Source organism: Bactrocera tryoni, chromosome 5 (genome assembly GCF_016617805.1).
Source record: "Bactrocera tryoni isolate S06 chromosome 5, CSIRO_BtryS06_freeze2, whole genome shotgun sequence".
NCBI lineage: Eukaryota > Metazoa > Arthropoda > Insecta > Diptera > Tephritidae > Bactrocera > Bactrocera tryoni.
Genome location: NC_052503.1, coordinates 81430728 through 81457079, shown reverse-complemented (window position 1 = coordinate 81457079; position 26352 = coordinate 81430728). Strand labels below are relative to the sequence as shown.

The 26352-nt window shown below is 35.2% G+C and overlaps 5 protein-coding genes across 9 annotated transcripts; 2 read left to right on the top strand and 3 right to left on the bottom strand.

Annotated features, from left to right (window-relative positions):
• The first annotated feature begins 161 nt into the window (after nucleotides 1-161).
• Nucleotides 162-2003, top strand: LOC120776430 (peritrophin-48). Its single transcript, XM_040107083.1, has 3 exons — nucleotides 162-229; nucleotides 846-940; nucleotides 1018-2003. Exons 1-3 carry the CDS (start codon nucleotides 217-219, stop codon nucleotides 1891-1893), a joined length of 984 nt encoding a protein of 327 aa, XP_039963017.1. The 5' UTR covers nucleotides 162-216; the 3' UTR covers nucleotides 1894-2003.
• Nucleotides 2004-3186: 1183 nt separating this feature from the next.
• On the top strand, nucleotides 3187-11194 carry LOC120776424 (protein kinase C and casein kinase substrate in neurons protein 1). 4 transcript variants are annotated; one of them, XM_040107075.1, is made up of 11 exons: nucleotides 3187-3322; nucleotides 3664-3758; nucleotides 5706-5812; nucleotides 5888-5997; nucleotides 7488-7825; nucleotides 8512-8738; nucleotides 8802-8922; nucleotides 8992-9102; nucleotides 9163-9338; nucleotides 9557-9714; nucleotides 9807-11194. In XM_040107075.1, exons 3-11 carry the CDS (start codon nucleotides 5709-5711, stop codon nucleotides 9917-9919), a joined length of 1458 nt encoding a protein of 485 aa, XP_039963009.1. In that variant the 5' UTR covers nucleotides 3187-3322; nucleotides 3664-3758; nucleotides 5706-5708; the 3' UTR covers nucleotides 9920-11194. The 4 variants fall into 4 exon arrangements, with proteins under 4 accessions (XP_039963009.1, XP_039963008.1, XP_039963007.1 ...); XM_040107074.1 differs by lacking the exon at nucleotides 3664-3758; XM_040107073.1 differs by lacking the exons at nucleotides 3187-3322; nucleotides 3664-3758 and adding an exon at nucleotides 5036-5255.
• A 240-nt stretch (nucleotides 11195-11434) lies between these two features.
• On the bottom strand, nucleotides 11435-14422 carry LOC120776423. Of its 2 annotated transcripts, none has more exons than XM_040107068.1 (6): nucleotides 12997-14422; nucleotides 12829-12938; nucleotides 12552-12707; nucleotides 12331-12491; nucleotides 12009-12253; nucleotides 11435-11951 (listed from the first exon to the last, which is right to left on the bottom strand). In XM_040107068.1, the coding sequence occupies exons 1-6, from the start codon at nucleotides 14318-14320 to the stop codon at nucleotides 11527-11529; spliced, it is 2421 nt and encodes an 806-aa protein (XP_039963002.1). In that variant the 5' UTR covers nucleotides 14321-14422; the 3' UTR covers nucleotides 11435-11526. The 2 variants fall into 2 exon arrangements, with proteins under 2 accessions (XP_039963002.1, XP_039963003.1); XM_040107069.1 differs by having other exon boundaries at nucleotides 12552-12704.
• Nucleotides 14423-14666: 244 nt separating this feature from the next.
• Nucleotides 14667-15391, bottom strand: LOC120778427. Its single transcript, XM_040110209.1, has 2 exons — nucleotides 15354-15391; nucleotides 14667-15135 (listed from the first exon to the last, which is right to left on the bottom strand). Exons 1-2 carry the CDS (start codon nucleotides 15389-15391, stop codon nucleotides 14667-14669), a joined length of 507 nt encoding a protein of 168 aa, XP_039966143.1.
• Nucleotides 15392-15821: 430 nt separating this feature from the next.
• On the bottom strand, nucleotides 15822-25760 carry LOC120778426. The gene is made up of 6 exons (XM_040110208.1): nucleotides 23585-25760; nucleotides 22197-22874; nucleotides 21454-21649; nucleotides 18332-18885; nucleotides 16775-16820; nucleotides 15822-16698 (listed from the first exon to the last, which is right to left on the bottom strand). The coding sequence occupies exons 1-6, from the start codon at nucleotides 25649-25651 to the stop codon at nucleotides 15824-15826; spliced, it is 4416 nt and encodes a 1471-aa protein (XP_039966142.1). The 5' UTR covers nucleotides 25652-25760; the 3' UTR covers nucleotides 15822-15823.
• Nucleotides 25761-26352: the final 592 nt, after the last annotated feature.

The window sequence follows — 26352 nt, the reverse complement described above, 5'->3', positions numbered from 1 at the left end:
CTACACGGGCTTAACACATAATATATATGCATATGTATGTACATATACGAATATGTTCCAGAAAAATTAGTAAGAGTCGGAGGTATGTATTTAAAGGTGCTACACGTAGGAAAAATCATTCCAGTATCAAGTGACCATCGTAAGCAAAAGTTCTTAGGTGGACTGTGGTAAAATAGCTTCTTAACTTGTTAATTGATATTTAATGCAATTAATAAAATGTTAAAAAAGTGTAAGTTTCAAAATATGGATTACAAAAAAGTTATTAAAACCAAATCGAACGAATTTGTGCATAAGATATTCAGAGATCTCAACGCTATACACATTAGAGCTTCTTGATTTACAGGGAGCCAAAAAATGGAAAAATCGCGTATGTGGGAAATTTTCGAAGCATCATTCTGAACAACTTTGCCTTTCGAGATATTTTAATGAAATTTAATACGTAGATGCATTTTCATATTCTATTGATCACTTGTCGGAATAACTGATCTCCCATACAACCGAATTTTCAGATTTCATAAATTTCGCCTTAAAAATTGTTGGTTCGACACTGTTTTTAGAAACTTAGTCCCTAAGGCAAAGTTGTTCAGAAAAGTCGATCTGTTCTAATACATCTCTCGTTATTCTCCTGTTTTTTTTTCTTTGTTTAACAGAAAATAAGATATTTTTGAACATTTTTTTTCAAAATAAAATATAATAAAAATAATTTGGGATTACGCTTGGAGCGTCGAATTATTCACGATCGGTAAATTTTTCTCTAATCTTTTGTGTGATAAGGAAATGTAAACGATAATACGACTTTAACACAACAGCACTTGTGCACTTACTTACGTTTATACAATTTACAGCGTTACTTATACTTAATCTGCTCTTCTACCTAAATGACTTTGGCGCATGTGTAACCACATTAACCGATCCAAGGGAATTGTGTAGTCTTTTCAAGGTATGTATAAATGTTTTTATACATGCTTTATATTCTCAGTTAATATCCAAAAATCGTATGTCGTTACAATTCCTTAGAGTGGCACGCGCATTCGAAATCCCGGCTCATGCACAGAATATATAGATTGTTCCAACTCTACGGGTGTTATGTACTCATGCCCATCTCTGCAAAAATTTGATCGCAGCGCACAAAGTTGTGTTTTAGAAGCCAAACTTTCTGATGTTGACGACTATTGCCGCAATCGGTGCTTAAATATTAATGGTAAATGGATAACCGACCCATCTACTTGTAAGGGATATTTCTACTGTGACAATGGTCAACCACTGCAGGGCTATTGTGATAATGGTTATTACTTCAATGAAGCCAAATCAATGTGCGATTTTGAAAATGTGAACTATTGTAATATTATACCAGAAATTTGTGACTTAGTACCGGACGGCACGAATTACCGTAATTCAACAGATTGCAGTACTTACTACCAATGTAAAAATGGCAAGAGTGTAAGCCAAAAATGCACAAAATACTTCGATGTCGAAACTAGTGCCTGTGGAACAAAGTTACCGGAATATCCTTGCGTGCCAACATTTGATTGTAAAAATCGCAAAGGTTTCTATTCCGATGGTGTGTCATGTCGTGGCTATTTTTACTGTCGTGATTATGGAAAGGAAAATGACTTGAGCCCCATCTTTATGCAATGTCCAGCTGGCAAATTATTCGACCAAACAAGCTCATCATGTACTGATCCTACCGAATCGGATTGCAGTTATAATCGATGCCAAGGTCGGGGTGACATGGATGTTCAAACTATTGACGACAATTGCAGAAGCTATACGGTTTGCAAAAATGGTGAGGAAATTGAAAAGAAGCGGTGCAGTGGCGATAAGTTCTTTGATGAAAAGTCGCAGGCCTGTGTGTATACTTTAATTACCTACAAATGTTGCGATGGAAAATAGCATTGCCCGCCTTGTAATAAATCCCTGTAATCTGCGCAAACATTCATTTAAATTGTAGTATTTGTAGAGGTAATAAAGGAAATATCAATGGTATTTCATATATAATACAACTTGTGGTAACTTATTTATTAATTATTTAATATCAGCTTCTTTATACTTTACGCCTCTTACGTAATTAGCAAGAAGACCACAAAGTACAGAACAGAATATTGTTCGACATGATTTGGAGGGTTGGCAGTTGACCTAAGCACATAAAAGAAAAGCAGGCACTGCGCCTAACCAGTTTTTAGGTGACTCCCACACCTCGATGTGATGTGATTTGAAAGGCATTAGGTGACCTCACGTGAAGCTAAGCATCCGTGCCTGGCCAGTGCTTAGGAGACTCTCATGCTGTAATGTAATTTGATTTGGAAGTCATAAGGTGACTTCAGGGTAAGCTGGCTGCCAGCTGGCTCTATATATGTATGTAAGTAAAGACGGCACCGTGACTGGTCAGTGCTGAGCTGACTCTCGCGTCTCTATTTGATTTGATATGTATGTATGTCACGAGGTGACTGCAGAGAATGCTGAATGTCAGTTGGCTCTATAAGTAAAGCAGGCACCAACCCTAGCCAGTACTTAGGTGACTATCTCCCACTCGATGTGATGTGATTTGAAAGTCACGAGGTGACCTCACTAAATTTTAAACTTACTAACGTGTTAATGGTAGTCGTTCACAAACATTTGTCTGCTTTCAAAAGTCATTTCTACTAATTTCCATAGAAATATAAGAAAAGAAAATGTATGGGTTCTGTCACTTTGCTTGCATAGCCATTTTAATTTTGTTTAAATTAAAAGTTGCATTAACAAGTTTTCTGGAATATACATATGTACATATGTATATAAAATTGTCGTAATCTAAATAAATTATTGATTCCTGATCAACCCTGGAATACTATAATGTTGCCGGAAAGATGAAGTCTTAATGCCTTGTCTCCGCCGGCAATAATTATTGACGTTCATATTGCAGAGTACTAGCAATATTGCTGCGTAGGTATTTGTAATTTGAATAAAATCGTGTTGTTTTTATATGCGATGTCCCTCAAAATTTCAATACATTGAAGGAACTTCCACGGAAACTACCCATATACAACATGCAACTTATGAGGCTTTTATGTATGAAAGATCAATTGTTAATACATATAAGAATTGTATTAGGTTACTAACAGTACATGTTTATAATTTAAATAAAATTAAATGCATTTTTAAATGTGTGCGTCGAAATATTGCCGACTGGCAACTCTTTACTTTCATTGCTGTGAAATTCGGTCGATGTCGTTTCTGTGCTCGCGTGTGAGTTTTTTCGCAGATTTTCGCATATATTTTAGAAAAAATAAGTGTTAATTTTAGTTATAACTGTTGTGCAACTACTTTGTGTGTTTGTTAGTAGGTAAATATTAATTCCAATCGTTTTTTCAACAGACAAACAAATAATTTTTTTACGCAAAAACGGAACGTAAGTTGTGAAAAATAGAAAGCGAGATCCTGTTGTTTTAGGGAGTGTTTCTTGTCACTAACTCTAACTCATTACAAAATATAAATATAGTTGCTTATTTACAAATATGGATATTTCTAAACTTGCGAAGAACCTTGTGGGCAAGGAATAATTAGGCATAAATCGACATATTGCTACCGTTTCAGGCTGTAGATTTGTCTATTGCAGTGTTACTCATTCATTTATGTATGTGAAAGAAAATATCTAAAATTATTGATGCGGCCTTTTTTCAACAGTGTCCATCCAAGTGTCTTTAACATATAAAAAAATATTGCTGCTACTCCATTTTGGAACACATTGCCACAAAGTATTTAGAATTCAGTGGATTCAAGTAAGTAGACCCTTCTCACTACAGTCCGTATCTTGTTTCCTTTCCAAAGACGCCTGTACACAATTTTCCTTATTATTTGCGATTTTTTGCATTATTTTGATACTTAGGTATACGGAATAAAAATATTTTACTAAATGGTCAATTTTAAACCTGTAAAAATGAAATGTTTATCTATGTATATATATATATATCAATGCTTGCAGTGTAGAAATCATTGTCTCTAATTTGCTCAATCTGTTCCTCATAAACAATGTTGATGTTTTGTACATAAATGGAAAAACATCATTTCCCCAAAATTTATACAATAAGATTTATAATCTACAACCTGAACACGGGTAATTTGTAAATTATTGAAACATAAGAGTTTCAACATAACAACAAAACATAAAACTTTTTTGCCTCTACCAAATATTTGTCAAGAACATTTATTTATTTAAATGGGGGTTCTTAATCGAGTTACTTCAGGAATGTTTTCTGACGATGCAACAACAATCACAAAATATGGTTTAACTGAATGTGGATAGACGATAAAGTTTTGTTTTCAAAAATCATAAAATCTTTATTAATAAAATCGATATAGATTAAATAAAGCAACTGATAAAATAAAATATAAAGAAACAATGCTGGATATTTTTTTCCAGTTTTTCAGTACCCCTGTAGCGTAGAACCAATGATTGTCCAATTAGATTAGTTTATTCTCAAAATTCTTTAAATTTCGAATTTTTACCTGGAAGCCGGCTTTGGTCGAATACTTATTTGTACATATATGTTTCAAACTAAATTGCTCAGACATGTTGCTTTTCTAATTTGAAGTTCTAACGCCAATTTAAATTTACTTGCAATGTATATACATGTGTATATAGGTATGAACATCTTTAACTATCCTTCATCGAACATTCTTAGTTTACCATACATATGTTATCAACTCAAAATGTGTACTAGTATCATTAAAAATGTGCCAATATGTCAATCCAATTAGAAGCGCACAAAAAGATGCTCCCCAAAGTATTGGAATACATCAATCAGTGTTTGTACACATAGTTGTTTTAAGTTATTTAAAAGAGATCTTAATATAAGAGAATAGGTATTGGAAAGAGTATTCCGTTACTATCAGCAATTTTATCGAAACAAGAAGCCCAAAGTCAAAGCAGTGTGTATACAACTGAGTTAAGTATACGTTAGACAGGTAAGTACATAGTAATAGAAAAATAACAAGAATTCCACGACTACATCGGCTGCGATTTTTTGTATTCGCATATGATATCGTTGCTGTCAGTAAGTTTTGGGGCACCAACCCGACGCGTGCATACCATAAAGTATCTTCAACTTTTATTTCGCTTTCCATTTCAAAGAAATTTTCTTCTATATTCCTCGTTTATTTGTTTCGCCACAACGTAAAGTAAATCGAAATATTAAAATAAAATATACAGTCGCGTCAGGTGCCATATGTGTATATATTTTACCGCTTTTAAGGCTGAAAATATTAATCTTTCTTATGTAAGCATATGCTCATCATTTAACAAATTAAGCAGAAAATAATATACACAAATAACAACCGTATATGGAAAATTTACATTCTCGTCCAAACGCTAAGCAAAGCGCTCTTTATTGATCTCTCTTTTTATAAGTGCGAGCGCAGTTAATTGACATAAAATAGCGATCCCGCCGTTCGGTAATATTGTAGCTGCAGCTGTAGCTTCGTCAGTGAGATATATTTACCTAATGCTTACATATCTATGAGCGTCACGCCCGTGTAACAATTGTAGTACGTTTAGTTATCTGTCCGGTTTGAGTTAAATGTTAAATTTAAATCGCAAATAAAGTGTGGAGATAGCGCATATAGCAAAGTTACCAGCATTTATTTGATATAATGTGCTTCGAAAAATGTGTATTAGTTAAATTAATTTCAAAAAAAATGTTCACTAGAATCTTTCTGTACATTTTTAGGTCATGTCGCATCACAGCGATGATCACCTTTTACAGGCTGGTAGTGACTCCTTTTGGGAGCCTGGTAACTACAAGCGCACCACTAAACGAATTGAAGATGGCTACAAGTGAGTTAGACGGATACGTCATTGTTACTTTCTACTATTTTCAATCAACTCACAACTTTGCTTTCGCTTTAACAGGCTTTGCAATGATTTGCAGACACTTATACAAGAACGTGCCGATATTGAAAAAGGATATGCGAAGAATTTGCGTGCATGGTCGAAAAAATGGGGAGAGCTAATCGAAAAAGGTAATTGGATGTAACTATATTTATTAGCATAACAAAAGTAAACGGATACTTTATTATGTATGCGATTGTTAACTGGAAAAAATTATCTGGTCCTACTACAAAAGGTTTTATCGTTCCGGTAGCGCTAAGGTATTTCTCTTAACTGTAGACATTACTGTGAACATACTTCCAGAGAGCAAACATAAAAACACTTACTATGATTGTTTGCTATTATTATACCAAGTGTCATATATGCTTAGATTATTATATACGGTTTGGTAGTTATTTGTACTTATTTAAGTAGAGCACTCAAAAAAGAACTGCCAATCAAAACATTTGATATGCTATTTTTGCTGTTTCTGCAAAGATTCTCTATATATCTCGAACGTATTCATTGTAACTAAGGCTAGTTGTGTAAAATGGTATTGTATTATGTTGGCTTTTCTTTGCCTTTATTGTTAATTTTTACTACATGTTGCTATTTTTAGGTCATATTTCGCGGTTTTTTTTTATAACTTTGATACAAATTCGGTCATTCAGTATATGTTGTTTTTGTCTTACAACGCTATCGAAAGCGTTCTTAAAAGCCTTAGCTTATGTGATGGAGAATAAGTCATACTTTTATATTGAAAAAATATATTGTAATGTTTGAGTTACTAATGTTACCAGACATATGTACATATAGTATTTATGCATGGAATTCGTAAACAATGACCTTCGACAAAGCCGTAATCAAACGAATACTAAACAAATGATGCATATTAAATACGTCCCTTACCTGTTCTGTTTTCTATAGGCGATCGCGCTTTAGTTGTGCCTAAATGTTTTTATTGTTCAGATGAGCTCATGTTTTGGAAGCAATTCAAGTTTTAGCGTAAACATTCAAACGTTTATTCGCGAAATGTCATCGTTATGTGAATGTAATTAGTATTGGCATCAAGCATGTTGTCATTGCTTAGCATATACGAGATAAGATCTGGTGTAATCCTAGATGCAAAATCGTATCTTTGTAGTACTGCTCGTTCGTAAGCTTTTGAAATAACCTATTCTGTGTTGTTTAAATGTTTATATACATACGTATTTTACGCAGAGTCTGTTATGACCAATTTACGTTTGAATTTTGCTGCAAAATATCATTGCAAAGGTTTCAAAAATCGATTGCTAATACAAAGCATAGACAGTCATATGCACATGTACTTAATTGTATAGAAGGAAATGAACCGACTATTTTCACTTTCACAGAGAGTGTTAAAGGGTTGAGACTAAATGCCGTTCCCACGACAGTCGGGTCTAGATAACCGGTACAGACCCGAATTTTTTATCCGGTCAATGACTGTTAACTCAGTATAACAACAGCTAATTAATAATTGCCAGAAATATTTAGTTTTATACTGAAAATCTGAATACCTCATTTGGACTTTAGACTTTATATACTAAATGGGACCACATTGTCTTGAAATTTCGTAGCAAAACATAAAATTATAAATATTTACTAAATTTTTATAATTTAGGTCCCGAATATGGCACTTCGGAAGCCGCTTGGAAAAGTGTACTCACGGAAGCTGAACGCATCAGTGACGTGCATTTAAAAATAAAAGAAAACCTCTGTAACGATGTAAACAGCCAAATAAAATCTTGGCAGAAAGACAACTACCATCATACGCTAATGCAGATTAAGCAACGTAAGGATATGGAGGATATGTTTAAGAAGGCTCAAAAACCTTGGGCTAAATTACTAGCTAAAGTAGAGAAGACAAAGTCTGATTATCACGCTGCTTGTAAAACAGAACGTAGTGCAACCAATCAGGAACGGAATGCCACAGCAGATAGCTCATTATCGCCAGACCAGGTAGGTGTGCATCTTAGATTGTTTATCAGATTTGATAATAGTGATGGCATGTATACGATGAAACTCCACAAACGTTCACTAAATCCAGACTTTGAGGCAAATACTAAAAGTACAAAAAGTAATCAAAACATATTTAAAACGTGTTCATTAACTATCGAAAATGTTTATAGAAACTTTAAAATGGTTATTTTGGTTAATGAAATTAGATATGGTATCCGTTATTGGCTTTCATTCTCAAACATATAATTAAAATATTTTAATTTTTTCTTCCAATTCAACACATACTGTGTGCAAGTTACTTAATTAGCTTTTCAGCGTTCTTTAACTATTTACCATAGATAAGAGTAATTTTTTATTCGCATATTCGTTAACATTATGTCGCAATGCCCATCGTGAGTAATAGATTAGAAATGTGAAAATATAAAAAACAATAAGATATAAGTAACTGGTTATCTCAGATACCAACACACACCGCCTTAAAAGTTGTTTTAAAGTAATGACAAAAGCAATGACTTGTATTGTTTTAATATATGAACATGAGTATTTAAGAGGTTATGAAAAGCGGCATTTGTCTGATCTTTAAGTTAGTTCCATTGATCTGACGAGATTCACATCGCACATTTTTAATATAAGGCAAATTAAAAATTTAATGTATGTATATGTCTATATAAAACGTTTTCATTTAGGTAAAAAAAATGCATGATCGCGTTCAAAAAACTAAAGATCAAGTGGCTAAATGTCGAGAGAAATACGAACAAGCTATCGGGGAGATTACCAAATATAATTCGGTATACATCGAGGATATGACGTCGGTGTTTGAAAAGTGCCAAGCCATGGAGAGGACTCGGTTAATGTTCTTCAAAGAGGTCCTATTTAACATACACTCCTGCTTGGACCTCACGAAGGTGCAATGGTAGGTATTATTTATTATGGGCGCTAGATTAAGCATTAGCTGATAAATTTTATTACATTATAGTCTACCACAAATATATGAAGAATTCTACCATACCATAAATAATGCGGACCAACAAAAGGATCTCAAATGGTGGTCAAATAATCATGGTGTCAATATGGCTATGAATTGGCCAGCATTTGTGGTATTTACTCGGCTTTTACATAAAACTGGATATTCATTTATTGATTAAAATTTGTTCATAAAAATTTAGGAGTATACTGAGGAGTTCCGTGATATAGCAAAGGGTAGCAAATCAAAGGAGGCACTTCCGGCAGCACCAATTACACTCATCAATCAGCGACCAGTCGCTGAAGACCCACATGTATGTTTAATATTTATGTTATATGCACAAGTTTTCCGTTGACCCTAAATTTACTTTTAGGATTATAATACGAATAGCCTAAAGAAAAATGCATCATATTCAAGCAAAGGTAGTGGAAAGGCCATCCAACAAGAGTCTTCGTCTTCCCCAACATCGGCAACAGGGTCCACAGCTGCGGGGCAAGGGAAAGGTTTGAGTACAACCTCAACTACAAATAACCGCAATTCAAGCGTAACGTAAGTTATTTTTTTCTAACATACAATAAGATATTTTTAAAATAGTCGCGATATGTTCCATTATAATAAGGGTACCTAGGACGGTCACCTTTATTAAGATGTAATTTTCTGTCTGAAAAAGGTATACGTCGTCAAATGAGAGTTGGGCGCAACCTTTTTAAATTTATTTTGTTTTCAATGTGTAAGGCAAAGCATATTTTATACAATTTATCTATTAGTAACGGTAACGGCAAACCCGAAGTCAATCCCTTCGAGGAAGAGGAGGAATGGGATGAGGGTGATAATGTGTTAGTGGATAATGGCGAGAAAGGTATTCCAGTTAAGGCTTTATATGATTACGAAGGAGCCGAAGATGATGAGCTGACATTTAAACAAGGTAATAGGATTGGAGCTTAAATACATACGACTATATATGCCCCTTTTATATGTACATATGATTATATAATATGTCCGTTTTATATCATCAAGGTGAGGTCTTTGAGAAACTAGAAGACGAAGACGAGCAAGGTTGGTGCAAAGGGCGCATGAATGGGCGTGTTGGCCTTTACCCCGCAAATTACGTAGAACCGCTACATACGTAAACATAACACATTTTTTAAAATATTATTATTAAAAAATTATTAGTTACAGTTAATTTCAACCCCAAACACTTAAAATTTATATATAGAAAACATTTTTTTCGCATTAAAAAGCGAACATGAAAAACTGGATTAAAACAGTAAGCAATATTTCAAACACATCACCGTTGTAACCATATTTTGTGATTGTAGCATATTGTTTTTTTTTTTATTTATATAAATACTTTAGAACTTAAACGATTGTTTGGAACAATTCGCGAAAAGCAAATAGCAATGAATAAGTCTTGTCAGCTCATTGATATTAGCAGAGATGTATTTATAAATGTGATTTTACTCGATATCAAGCTGAAAGCATTTTAAGATCAAATTCAATAATTCTCCCAATTTCAAACTAGTGCCCAGACTATAATTAAACTTATACATATTCGTTATAAGATGTTCCGTTCATTTACGGATAAAAAAATTTAAGGTTTACTAAACCAAAATAATATAAAAAACTCATACTAAAATTTGACAGATTAAAAAGGTTTTGGAACTCGAAGTTATAAGGACAGATTTTTATTTATCAGTAAACAAAAAGTTCATGTCTCTTTAAAATCGTAAAAGTCTCCACTAGCTGTAAAAAATATGCATGAAAATATAATTGTATCAACATGCAACAACTGCCCGTTAGTTACCTATGAAGTTATTTGGACGCTCTTTTTTTTGATGAACCTGTTGTTCATAGAAATTGAACGTTTTTATAAATGCAACTGAAATTTATAGAGCACAATATATAGAAAATCACAATATGAAAAGGGAAATCACCAAAACAAAAAAAACGTAAAATAAAGTATTATATTTTACTTTTCTACCAAGTTCGTTTCGAGTTCCATGTATGCATATACATACATATATAGTACATACAATATATCCTCCGAACAATAACAACAAAGTATTTTTGTGGCTATACAGAAATAAAAATAGTTTAATAAAATAATGTAAATGATACATGTTACCATGAATTGAAAACCTATTAGCAATATAATTTCTTTTCTGCATTTTCTGAAATTGTACCACATTTAGTGAGAATTTTTAAGGATGATGCTGCCGTAAAATTGTTAAGGATGAAAACACCAATTAAGCCAAATTTCAAATATAGAATACTAATTTTAATTATTTTCAGTCCTCTATGTAAACATACCAGAACAAAGTATTTACAATATACTTATAACAATTTCAAAATTAAAGAAATATCAAATAAACAATTTTATATATGTATACTACAGAATTATTTAATTCATTTGTTTGAATAAATGAAACCACCGTTACTTTGAAATACATAAATAATTATTTTCTTAACCTGCCGTGCTTTTCAAAATGGCCAAAATAAAGCACATTTACATTTCTAATACATACATCTAATATACATATATTAAAATTATTTAGTAGAAAAAATTCCGTAAATATATTAATATATGCCTAAGACAATTGTCAGTGATTTGAAAAGTCTCGGATTTAGCCAAATTTAATATCTTGAATTTCCATTCTAATGCGTTCTCCCTATTAGCTATTGTTCTACATAAAAGAAATATATCATTATGATACGAGTTTTTCCAACTTCAGTTTTTTCACGCAGACTGCTTTTTAGTTGATTGGGCCATCATTTTGTTATATATACTACGATTGTAATGCAAATACCATATGCACTTCTCTGCTGCGTGGAGATACTGCAGTGATTTACTTTTTTGCCACCACTGGCTTCTATTGATTACTTCCACCTCCTCTTGGCCGCTCATCAGCCACCGTGGTGTTAAACACGGCACACTCAAATAATAATTTGCGATTTTATGCAGAAATTTGTAGCGTTCAGAATGTGTTTGCCACCAAACTTGAGGGCATAGTTCTAAATCTAACGTTTGTTCGCCTTTGTATCGATTCAATTCCAAATCCATAGCGACTTTCGGCTGCGATTGCTTGGAAGGTGTGTTGTTAATGTTTTGAAGATTCGTCTCACCGGCGGTATTGCTAATACGCTGGAAAAACGATCGTAAACCTGCAAGATATAAATAAGATTACTAAAAGAAATACGCATATTCTTCTGGTTACCAACATGATTTTGATACTGCTTGTGACGAGGCACCTATGTGATTTTGTTCCAGTTTTACTTTTAAGTTTAACTCCTTAACCAAATTTGGATACCGATTATAAACCGACAGTATTACTTCTGTACGATGAATGCTGCCAAAACTATCGGTTTGTTTCGGTAGTGTTGGCTGTGGGCTGGATTGAATGAAATCTTGTTGAAATCGTGGATCAAAAAGCACTGCTTCAGAAAAAAATGAACATCCAGCGATGCTGTAATTAAATATCCAAAAACAAAAGAGTATATTTTGAACACATATATGCATATATTTGTCAACTGTTTCACATACCTACTACGTAACTCAGAACTAACAATTTTTTGCGCCGATTGCAAACAAGCATTGTCATTAGTATTGAATTTTAAAAAATGTTCATCGAATAGCTGCATTACCAACGGACGCACAAGTGTGCAGAACGGCATTTGCTCCGAGTTTATTGTATCAAACGTAATCTATTTAAAAAGGGATAAACTCTTATTCAAAGAAAATTAGATATCTGCGAATGCGTGTACCTTTAAGGGTTTAATATATGTAATGAAACTTCCCAGTTCTGATGACATCTTCTTGTACTTTTCATCTGCCGCTAAAGGACTATCCAAAAAATCCTGAAGAAGTTTCAGTTTCCACCAAGGGCAATATAATTTCACAGTTGATAAGTTTAAATTCTTCTAAAACACATCAATGATATAAGGGGTTTTCTAAATATAGTTTTTAAATGTTTAGACTATTTAATATTATTATACTATTGACAATTCACACTCATATCGTAATATACATAAATGTTCATACCTCACTTATTTCAAAAATCTGTTGAAATAATTCAGATACCACATCTTGTTGGAAGATCAAAGAAATACACCGGGTTAACATTGACCCTACGCAGGGTACTATTTCGATACCTATATAAAAAATTCATTAAGTAAATTAAATAATAATTATGTTTACACTAATTCTTACCATTCGCGAGTGCAAATTCCTTAACAATTGAGTTGTTTGCGTTAGTTGTTACAATAGCTGCACAACGACTAAGATCAAAGTCTTGTAGAGAGCGAATTAAATCTGTACTTTTGCTACAAACAATTTCTTCTAATAAAATACTCTCAAATTTGTATTCAATATCAAAAATGTGGAAGTTAACATAAACACTAATTATGTCGGTTCCCTCATTATTTTTAAAGTTTTCAATACTGAATGAATAGGGTTTATCTTGTTGCAACAAATTTGAAGCAATGTATTTTTTAAGTGCACATTTCATTTTTGAATAATCGGCCAATATTTTGCTCTCAACTGGCTCTTTATCCACATTGACAAAACCTATCGTATTAAGTAATTGTTTGAAACCCATACCTTGAAGCACGTTAAGCGGCAGTAAATCAGACACCAACATATTTACAAGAAGTTCATTGTGAGTTATTACATTTGATTTTTTTGTCAAATCAATTGAGCATGGCAATGAGTCACTGCAATATACAAACATCGGTTTTTGAGAAATCTCATTGTCAATTATGACTGCTTCATCTTCCGTTAATGCAACCGCGTCGGGGTTCATATCCCCAACATTGAAATCACTGGAGCAATTAATTCCAATATTTTCATCGGTTTTCAAATCATTTTCTGTTTCCGAAGTTAAAAATTCATAGCTGGTTTCATTTTCTGTAATCGCTTCATGCATATCTTTGTCGATTTCCTTGTTGTCGCGTGTTACCGAGTGATAATCAGAACCACAATTAATTTCAACAGCTGAGAAATCTACTGTATGTTCATGGTTATAATCATTTTGCTGCGGACGGCTTACTAGACCATTGGAAGCCATTAGCTCCACATTAAGCTCTTGTGCATTCGTTGTATTTAGACGTCTTATTTTTAATAGACTACTGACATTAGGATCACCCTTATTACTTTCTCTATGTAAGTGTAATTTATCCGAGTTACATTCATCCTTTCCCATTTCGTTCATTATAGCGGCACTATTAAAATCACCAGCATCAGCCATGTCACAACTACTAGAGAACTCTAGGTTCCGCTGTCTTTGATGATTATGCATTTGATGCAGAGTCTCAGGGTGTCGCGATATAAGATGTGTACGAAGATTAGATGTATTTTTGTTGTATGTAATGGCAGTACCACATATCGTACATATAATTTTTTGCCGAGTCAATATTTTATTAGTACTATCAGCAGGAAATCCGAAATACTTCCAATAAGGACTTCTCATTGATGAAGGCACAGTGGTGTGTGTATATTCTATCGTTTCTTTATCAGCACAATTTTCTTGTTTCATTTTGGGTCACTCATCAAGTTTTATATTTTTAAAAGCTATTGGTAATTATGCCGCATTAATTTTGTTTACATTTACTAAGCGATGGGATTCAGTATCGGTTCATGAGAAATGATGTTTGACGTTCGCCGAAACATTTAGTCTCCGCAGGCAATAGTTGTAATCTTGATAATTTTACAGAGCAATATTGCCAACGAAAATTGCTTTTTACTCACATTGGTAATCAACATAATAATGCAAATGAATATTTTTGGGGAAAATGTATTTTTGGTATCGAATATATCCAATCTACTGCAGCAATAGATTCAAATAATTATATACAGTTTGTTTTTATTTAAATACTTTATTTCTAATCTTGATTAGCTGCACAGTTTTTTACATAGACTGGATAATTGCAAACGTATTTAGCGCGATCGTACCACTTACCAAGCTCACAAAAGCGATGTACTGCTCGGCCACTAACGCATTCCCAGAAGAATCGGCAATGCATACAGTCGCCATATAGGGTGCCATCAGGAGCATTGCTACAATCAATCTCACAATCACAAGGCGGACATTTTCCAATCTGACACATTTGCGAGGAAGCATAAAAGCGCTGTCCCGGGGGACAATATTGTTGTATGACCATATCGCCATGACAGATAAAATATCCAACGCAGTCAGTTGTATCGGCAATCTTATAACCATAAGGTTTGTCATAACATCGCTGTGAATCTTGTGGAGCTGTCATCGTGCTATTTAAAAATCCCTCGCACCAAGTAGTTACCGTAAAAACGATGGTAAGGAATTTAAATATTTTCAGTTCTAGAACAATATTTATAAAAATGAAATAACTTCCATTATTTTGTTATTTAATGAATCACCTATCATATTACTGTGGCACGGATCAGTTGCAAGAATATATGTAACTAACATAACGTTACCTAAACTTAGGCCCTTTTATAACGGCTGTCTTATCTATGCAATTGATTAACTGTGATTATCCAATGCTAAACCAGATAGGAGTATGTAGCCAATCTAGTATTTTATTTCTTACGCAGGTGTATCTAAAGGAATTTTATTGCAAGTATGCATATGATATTGAAACATATATGTACAAATACATATTTACATACATACTTATGTTTAATTTAATTTCAAAACAAGTAAACTTTTATGAAATGCAAACTAATAAATAATTTTTGTAATCTACTGTTACTGTACTGTCAGCAAGCCATAGGTATGCTTCATTCCAAGTTGGTATTGGGAGGTTACAACTTAGCTTGTTTTAAAGGCGTGATTAACTTTCCGTCTACTAGTCGCACGGAAACTTCCGAGCATTTATGTGGATAGGCACCACATCATCTCAATAGCCCCTAGCAAGTTTCTGGAATTCATCAGAGTGTTGGAGTAGTAGGCCCAATAGACTTTAGATCGCGGTTCAAACCTCAAATTATATTCTATTCTATCAGTCGTACACACATACAGACAATATACATACATAAGACAAATTTTACTAGTTGCAGCTTATTTAGCAATTAATTTATTCAAATTAATATTTAAATCTCGAATACACACAGCGGTTGTGCGCCATTTACAGCTTTTTGACACAATATCGAAATTGTGGTAAAAAGGACATTTCTGCAATGAAGCATGCCCTTTGATACAGTAAATAAAATACTCACAACGCGACATATGCGGAAATACATGTTGTCCATATATTGGACAATTGATTAGTTCAGAAATTGTGGATTGTGCACCATATTCACTTCCATTTGATAGTGCATCGGCAGTATTGGCATTTTCACCAATACCGTTGACGGATGTGTACTGACCGATACCGACGTCGCCGTTCCACATCTCACAACCAGCTTTTTCGGGCAAATCGCACTTATCAATTTTCTTATTCCAATGTAAGTTGGCACTACATTCCTGCAACACCGCCTGCCCATAATAACATATGAAGTATTGCTGGCAATTACTATTGCTGCCAACGAAAACGATGCGATTTTGCACAGTTTGCAATGAGACACAATATCGGGAAGCACTTAAAGCTTCACTCTTGTCATCATCATCAGTGTTACCGTTATTATTACTATTAGTGTTATTGTTATTACTGGCACTTGGTATGGAAATGTCACAATTGACATTTTCGGCAGTGTCGCAGAGTTTACTGACCGCATTGAAAAGCATAGTCGGCGGGCAGGGCGCCATCACTGCCTGTCCATTTTCCAAACACAAGTAGAATGACCGGCAATCATCGGGATTTCTATCAAATTCTCCAGCGGTGTGGTTTAGACATATATTATTTTGACGCCCTTTCTTAGGCGGTATTATGGAATTTGACGTATATGATTGGGACTGTTGTATTATTGTTGTCCAGGCCAAACAAATGTACACAACTGTGTCAATGATTAAAAGCAAACGATTTTTTATGTACAGTCTCGTAAATTTTCATGCACTTATGTTTTGTTTTACCTTTGAGCGGTGCCATCGGTTTGAACTGGATTCTCATAGGCACTTCCTAAATACGCAGAAAAAACTCTTTGTGAGTGAATTTGCGTGCTTTGCACTACACCACGTGAAATATTCTAACTTTATGTTAAATTTTGAGTCCCAACAAAGAGATATTGCGATATATCTACATGCGCACATACATATACATATACATTTTTTAATTAATTAAGTTGTACATATAACGGTGTAAGCGCACAGTAGCGGTTAAATTTAAAAATGTATGTATGTGTGTATATGTGCATTAGTGTTAGTATTCTTATGCTAATAAACCGCAGACATCGTTCAAAATAAGATAATATCAGGGGTAATATCGAAAAAAGAGAATAGCGCTTTACAACATTTCAATTTCCGTTCAATATTTAAATATCTGACTTATACACGCAACCACACAAATGATAAATACATTTAAAAAAATCATTTGAATCACGTTGAATAGCAATTTCGCAGTCGCCGATTGGTCGGGATTCATGAAGTCTGCGTTTGTCCCTCTTAAAAATCCAAAATATTTATAATTTGCCGAAATTGTAGATCCAAATTGTTGTTGGCCAATATCGCCCATGAAGCCCCTTGGTTGTGGAGTTTGAAAAGAGAGGCGAATAAGCGCCGGACCGCAGGTGGCCGCACTTAGGCCATCATCCATTGATGTCCCTTACTTAGCAACAATTGATGTACATATGTATTTATACTTCAAATTCAATTTGGGCTTTCATCCCAAAAACCCACCAAGTGTTCCCATAAATGTAACTCGCTAAAATTCGTATTACCATATACATATGTACTATGTATGTGCAAAAATTTTTAATACATCTTTATTACATAAAGTTATAAATATGTTTTATTGAAATCATTGCATTATTCTTCTGTTGTAACAACTTGCTTGCTGAAGCGCCGTACATGCACGTCGTTCAAAGTCCCAGCCATATTTAAAGGGGCATTGCTGCAGCAAAAGATAGCCATTGCGACAGGAATAGAAGTAGTTACAATTCGTTTCATGAGGATATAAATCGGTCGTATGTAGCTGGCATTGCTCTCTTGGATTGCTGAAAACAGTCTGTAAAGGTGATGCATGATGCAGTTTTCATTTAATTCAGACATAAAATAATCAATAAAGAAAAAAAGACATGTGCTAACTGAAATTACTGAAAATCAAAACAATTTAGGAAAAACAGTAAACAAAGTCAGGGCCATAAAGGGAAAACCGAAACCCGAGGTTGACTATACTGAATTTTTGGTGAAAAAAGTTGCAATAAATATTGGAGAGCAGCTAGCCCTCTGATGACTCCGGGCGTAGAAAGGAAGCTGAGCCCGAGAATGATTGTAGTGAATTGATGGGGAAGAAAACTGCAATCAATGTTGCAGAGCACCATGACACCCTGAGAACTCCGGGTCCGGGAGAAATTGACACCGATCCCCCCTTTCTCCTTCACTGATTGAAGTGAAGCGTATTCCACCATTACGCAATGATACAAGTACGATTATAATAGCGATTTTAAATGTACCAAAAACCTAAAAACTTACCTGACACCGAACGTTCTCCGCATAATCACATTTTCCGGTATTTGAATTAAAATGGAGCATAGAAGAACAGTGCATTGCCATTTGTTGGCCGCGATAACAAATAAAATAATCTGAACAAGTTTTCGGATGTGGCACGAAAATCATTTGATTTGGATTATCCGTCAACGGACATTCGGTTGTTATTATTATAGCTATAGCGTCCTTCGTTACGGGCGGAGCCTCTGAAGTTGCAATAGATTCACTCAACGCACTTGTGGTGCTCGTGTTATCAGAGCTGGTCTGGTTGCTCGTAGTTTGTGTTGGTGCTGACGGGCTTGATGCTATTACTGTAGAAGAAAATGTTGAACTGGCTGTTGTGTTCATTGCAGCTTGGGTTGGTGCCGTTTGCATGGAGCTGGGGCTGGGGCTGCTTGTGTTGTAAAGCTGGCAGGTAACAAATTGCTCGGGATCACACGTTTGCAATAGTTCATTAAAATAATCGCCATCTGCGCATTCACCCTCATAGGATTCCTCACCACCACAATATATGTAATGTCTACAAGACGTATTGCTGGCTATAAATGCGTAATTTGGCTTATTTTCGCATGCCTCATAGGTGTCGCTATAAACATCCATTACGAAAGAATAGATCAAAAGCGCGGTGAGTTCATAATACCATCGACGACTAGACATTTTTATTATTTCAATAGTTTTTAGATATTTTTCCGAAATTTATAAATATATCTTGTGTTATGTGGATGATGTGTTAGGCACAACTAAACAATTTGAATTCAAACCGACGGATGGGCGAGTGGTGCCAAAGGCATTCATTTCGATAATGTATGTAGATTGTCTTCAGAGTGTTGTGTGATTTCAATAAACTTCAATTTTTGTATGTTTATGCATATAAATACATTCATAAGTGTAGGTATGTATGAACATACATGAAATAATAATTTGACAGAAAGTATGCTATCTCTCCAAACCTATGCTATCTGCACATTGCCAATAACATGTTTTCAATTTACAAAAATCTGAGTTTATTTATCTATAAGAGTATGCATGCCTTTTGAAATTATACTATGGGAAATAACAACAAAAACTCCAGTCCAAATACCCAGGCCTTTATGATCGATTTCGGTTTTTGATCCGGCGATAACCATGATGCATGCTGCAGCTTTTCACGTTGAAACGCAATTCTGTAAATTCGAGGAATGGTTGACTGTCTTTGGCTAGATAAGAATACGAGTCCGTTCTGGTTACCTAGACCCGACTGTCGTGGGAAATTTACGAAGAGCCACCTCTTACAATGGTCTGCATAAGAATTGATATCAAGAACAGCCTTACCGCTGTAATTCCATGCGCGGAAATTTAGGGGCCAACTGCTCATTCATATATGTACTTACATATCCGTGTATTTATGTATATACATATGTAAGTAAACTGTAATAAATTGTAACAATTTGTAAAAAGAGGCAACTTTCAATTAGCCACTCTGCAATTTGCTCTTTATCTAAACGGATGTTCAAAATTAATATACATATATGTGAAGCCAGGTATTTTACGTTTGTATGTACATATACTCGTATATGTATAAAAGAGTAAATGTAAAAATTGATTGATTATATTCTCAAGAACTTCCGTTACTGATTGTGTAATCTCGAGTAGGTTGTAATATTCAGAACAAAATAAACATGTATCTCTTGAGAGGCTACTTCACAACTATTATAAACTTCAAGTACAAATATTCAGCTAACTTTATTTTTTACCTATGAATAATCGTTTTTCGTTTACATTGTGATGCCCTGCGCTATGTCAATTATCCGATTCCGAAGGGAAGTAGTTCCAAGCGATTCTGAAGCAGGTACACAAATTTAGTTCAATTGTGAAACAAAACCTCTGGTGGTTGGTTGATTTGTTGAAAAGGAAAGCGCGTGACCGCAAAACCGCAGGCGGCCGCACTTAGCCCATTAGGCCCATTAGGCCCATTGTGCTTATCTGAAGTTGGACCTTAAGTGTAGGTGTCTTGTAATGACCCGTAAAAAATCCAATGTCTCTTAAGTTGGAGTTTTGACCCGTCTGGTACGGTGAAGGCTGGGCATTGGCACAGATAATGTTCCAGCGTCTCATCACCTTTTTCCTTTTTTTTTATCTGGAAATCCGCATACCTCTGTGGCAGCTTGGGAGATTACTACAGAAGAAGCCCGTTCTTGTACGTATTTCACGCTTTGGTCCATCGATGAATATGTAGATTTCGCCGTTGGAACTGTCGATCACTTTGCCATTGGTCCATTTTTCTTTATTGGGGAATGAAAACGTTTTTTTTTTTTTATGGTCGCATGTAATGTAGCCCGAGTTCATTAACAAAGTCGAGTATGTTGATATGCCTGTGATGACGTCGATTTTGACTCCGAGCCGACTAGCCGTAAGCATTATTTCATACTTCAAATGTGTATTATGTCGCATACTTCATTTTATAAAATTCTTGAGGTGAAATACAATAACTCACCATACAAATCTGGCTGTTTCGGACTAGTACAATTTCAATCCAGAAGCACGTCCTAATTGTAAAGTAAATTTATTTGACTAGTGCGTTGTTTTACTGCAAATTATTTGCTCACATGCATACCTACATATAATATATAAAAATATTTACGCGAATTCCACGACAAGCCTTGATGGCGCTTATCAACAGGCTTTTATCTGATGTCTCGTACGTATTTTAGCGATGTACACATGCCTGTAACTGTGTATGCGTAAAGATTGAACTTCATTTTGATTGCAAATGCAATATAGGAAAATATAAATAGTCGATATGTTCTCATAAATTGAACGTAACGATCACTCTACTAAAATGAAATTCCAACGGAATGACTGATGGTTGGCGATGCGTCAGAATACCTTCAAATCTCTAACTTTACATCTCCTCAATTCTTTTATCTAACAGCGTTCGAACTATTCGGTCTTATTTACATCTAGGCATATATTTAAATCACTACTTTTGCATAGAAAATAAGTTTTGTACATATTTATGTGTGAACTAAAGATTCATAAATTATTATTTAAGGCAATTGTTAATATCGATATCGAAATAAGTACATGTGCATTTATGGTTAATTTGCGCATCCACCTCTTTCATGTACGCCTCGAGCCTTCAAAACATTTTGCCTGGTCAAGAAGCACACAAGCACGCCTTTCAATGTCCCATCCGTAATAAAAAGGGCATTGCTGCACCGTTAGAAAACCTTTGATGCAGTAATAGAAATAATTACATTTCTGTGGATGCGGAAAGAAGTCGGTGACCTGTGGTAAACATTTATTCGCATTTGGTCGATCCATCTGGATAAACGAAATATGGGAATTTAAGTTTAAATACATTTTTAATACACTTATGTACTATAGCAACAAAGTCAAAATTATTGGTCACTATAACTTCTGACAGTTGAAAACTATGATATACACTAGCTTATATAATTGGTTTTACTTAAGGAGCCGCTCATGGATATTAAAACAAATAAAGTGATTATGTGCTGTCGTCGCATTGCAATGGCCTGGCTATGGTGTGCGTACCACTGTACTGCTTCCGGAACTCGAAGGAGTTTCCGGAAGTGTGAATAATTCTCTGCTTTCCGCAAATCGGATTTTATCAAAGCTCTGAAGCGTAAGTGGGTGTGAACACCTTCTCAAACTAATGAACCTTAGTCTAAATGCTAATGATGAGTTAGGTTTGTGCGGGGTAAAGTCTATGTCGCTTTCTACTTTGTACAGTTTTAGTTCCAATTAGATGAATATGTGTAATAAACTTATTAAAGTAAATTCGCACTTAATAATTGTGCTACGATAATTGTGTACTTAATAATGTACGTTTGTCTTTATGAAAACTCACCATGCACTGCACATTTTCGGGAAAATCACATTTAGCGGTATGTATATTGAAGTGTAAATTATCCGTACAACGCATTTCAATGGCTTGGCCGTGATAACAAAGATAATAGCCTGTGCAAGATTGATTATTCGCCGTGAATACGATTGTTTGTGGATCCTCGACCGTGGGACAGTGATCCCTTACTACTGGCGCAACGACAATCGCTTCTAAAGTGCTTGTGCTCAAATCATTATTGGTGGTTATTTGTGGGATTTCGGTCGTTGTTGCAGCGGTTGGTCTCGTTGTAACAGCTGGCTCAGTTTCTTCTGGGTCTTCAGGCTCTTCGGATTCAACCGGGTCCTCAGGATCTGTCTCGCCGATGTCATCCAAAAAGCAATAAACATTTTCCGCATCGTCACAAGCGTCACCATCAAAATATTGACCTTCATCGCATTCTCCTGAATAGGAATCGTCACCATTACAATATATATACATTTGACAACTCTGTGAACTCTTTACAAATGTATCATCGGGCTCATTTTCACATTCTTCAAATATTTCCGCGTTTGTTACGCGTAAGTAAGGTAACATTAAAATGAATGCCATTAAAATCATTTGATATCGCATTTTCTCCATTTCATCCAAATTTGTAGCCAAAACGAAGCAACGATTTGTTCTATTTCTTAGTATTTGTATTCTTTTTATTTAAAATTGTTAAGAAATCTGTAGCAAGTGAAATTTTTAGTACTACTTATTTCAACTCAACACAATTCTTTTCAACTTCACGAACTTCCATTAACTGAATGCGGAGCCTGAGTGAACATAAGCTTTATTACATACATACTTATGTACGTCCTAAGGTCGATCATATCGGAAGTTTTCAACTTATGTCTATTATGTACAATCAATACCTTTTAATAAAATCAATTTTCTTCTCTTTATCAACTGCTCATCATTACTTATCATTGCTATCAGTTTGGTGAAATTAGATCTTCTGTTGGGGAGCGGACGATATTTGGAAAATAAAACTTTGAATGGAGTTGTACAAACAAAAGTCCGTCCAAAGAAGTGTTCAATTATAAAATTCTCAGAGTATAACTTTTTTTATTTATATTTATACTTGTATATACATACGAATATGCAAAATCGCTGGGCATCAATATCCGACAACAAAGAATCTTGAATAGAGTTCTTAGCAATGGTAGAAACTGTGCCTATCCGCATATGTATGATGCTGGTGTGTACTTACAGACACTAAATATATTTTTTCGAGTTTAATGAGTTCAGAAAATAATAATTTTATTCAATAATAATATTACTTAACACACACATTAATATATTGATTCCAATTAGGAAAAAATATTATACATGTACATACTATCGACAAATACTCACAAAAGTCAGCATCAGTTCTGATTCGCAACACATGTTACATTTTCTGGGTAGTTACAAACGTCTAGCTTTACATCAAACCAAAGCGTCGACGGGCAACGCATTCGTATGGCTTGTCCATAACTACATACATAATAACGGTTGCAGTCAACTGGATCAGGGAGGAACGTTCCTGTTTTCAAGTTTGCGCATGATGGTGGTGCTGTGCCAGTTGTGGTTGTCTTATATGTAGAGGAAGATATAGTTGTGGTAGACGTTTTCGATGTTAGATCCGTAGTACTTTCCGATGAGGAAGTCATAGCTGGAGTAGAATCGGATGTTACAGGTGTTTCGGGTGTAGTTGTCGTTGTCGTTGTAAGAACCGTAGTACTTTCCGTTGAGGAAGTCACAGTTGGCGTAGAATGGGATGTTGTAGGTGTTTCGGGTGTAGTTGTCGTTGTAAGAACCGTTGAGGAAGTCACAGCTGGAGTAGAATCAGTTGTGGTAGATGTTATGAACGTAGTAGATGTTTCAGGATGGCCACTCGCATCACATGTTACTTTTTCAGGATAGTTACACACGTTTAGTTTTACATCAAACCAAAGCGTCGACGGGCAACGCATTCGTATGGCTTGTCCATAACTACATACATAATAACGGTTGCAGTCAACTGGATCTGGAAGGAAAGTTCCTGTTTTCAAGTTTTCGCATGATGGTGGCGCTGGGCTAGTTGTTGTTGTTTGATATGTAGAGGAAGATATAGCTGGAGTAGAATCAGTTGCGGTAGGAGCATCGGGTGTAGTTGTCGTTGTAAGATCCGTAGTACTCTCTGTTGTGGAATTCACAACTGGAGTAGAATCAGTTGTGGCAGGCGTATCGGGTGTAGTTGTCGTTGTAAGAACCGTAGTACTTTCCGTTGAAGTAGAATGGGATGTTGTAGGTGTTTCGGATGTAGTTGTCGTTGTAAGAACCGTAGTACTTTCCGTTGAGGAAGTCACAGCTGGAGTAGAATCAGTTGTGGTAGATGTTATGAATGTAGTAGCTGTTGTAAAATCCGGAGATGTTTCAGGACGACCACTCGCATCACATGTTACTTTTTCAGGATAATTACACACGTTTAGTTTTACATCAAACCAAAGTGTCGGCGGACAATGCATCAGTATGGCTTGTCCATAACTGCATACATAATAACGGTTGCAGTCAACTGGATCTGGAAGGAACGTTCCTGTTTTCAAGTTTTCGCATGATGGTGGCGCTGGGCCAGTTGTTGTTGTCTTATATGTAGAGGAAGATACAGCTGGAGTAGAATCAGTTGTGGTAAGCGCTAAGGATGTAGTGGTCGCTGTAAGATCCGTGGTACTCTCCGTTGTGGAAGTCACAGCTGGAGTTGAATCTGTTGTGGTATCTTTAGTAGTGGTTTCCCCACCCGGAGGCTCAGGTGGTGTTATGGGGTTGTTAGTATTTGTCGTGTAATCAGTTGAAACAGTTGGAGATGTTTCCGGCTGACCATTGGTCGAACTTGTCATTGTCGAAGTTCCTTGGCTCGTTGACGTGTCACTGGAGACCTCTGTTGTGGAAGTGGTGCCATCTGAAGCATTTGTAATAAGCGTTGTTTCAGTTGACAAATTCGTTGTGTCTTCACTATTAGGAGAAGTATCAGTGGAATAATCCGCTGGACTCGAACTTGTCGAAGATGACTGAGGGGACTCAGGACTGCTATCTTCAAAAGAGGAACCTGTGGTTTCCTCAGTAGAATCGTTTGTGAAGTCACTTATTGTACTGCTGGCAGTACCAGAAGTTGTTTCGATACTGCTACAATCATTCCCAGAAGTTGTAGAGTCTGACGAGATTGTGGTTGTTGTTTGACAATTGCATGGGGGGCAACGCCCTGTTATACAGCAACTCAAAGCATCGCTGTATTTTGCACCTGGTGGACAATATTGTTGTATGTATTCATTATCGTAAAGTGCAAAATATCCAACACAATCCTCAGGATCAGGCTTTGTCGGCATTGGCAGGTTATATAGGCAGCCATTCGATTGGGACTGCGATAGAGCAGTCACAGTAGAAAAAATATATACTAACAGTAGCGTTACCAATATCATGATATTGGTTTCATACAAAGACTACCAAAAGGAAAGAGGACGTCTTCTAACCGTCAAGTTGTTACTAAAATATATACTATATGAATATTTCCGTCGGATACTTTCGATATAAATGAGTCTATTGTTGTATTTATAGTGAATTTTGTTAAAAACAAGCTTTTTTAAAAGCTTTCTTGGAATAATACAAATATAGCTTCATGTAATCAAAAGCAATTAAGATAACGCTAGAGTACTTCATCCTATTTATATGGGTAGATACTGTATGTATGCATACAATTACTATGTACATATGTGCATGCATAGGTATTTGGTAGAAGACCTATTAATAAATTGCAGTCTTAAATAAATATAGGGGTATTTCGAATTGGACATTATTAATTAAATGGACCCACTGAGAATAGTAATACATTCTAAGGCGACGTGAATAAAACAATTCCATGGTTTATAGGCAAAATTTTCGTAGCATTCAACAATAATATTGCTCCAAGTTTGCAAGCTAACGACATTTTGGTTGTCGAATATTTACATATTAGTATTATCCATGGCTCTTGGTACTTGTTCTATTTGACACTGATGAATATAGAATTGGAACACTTGATGTTTCAGTTGTGGTAACGTTTTTATATACCCCTATTTGGAGGTAAAGTATGATAATGGTCTGCAGGACGTGGTCTAGTCTAGATAAGGTAATAGCTGGAATT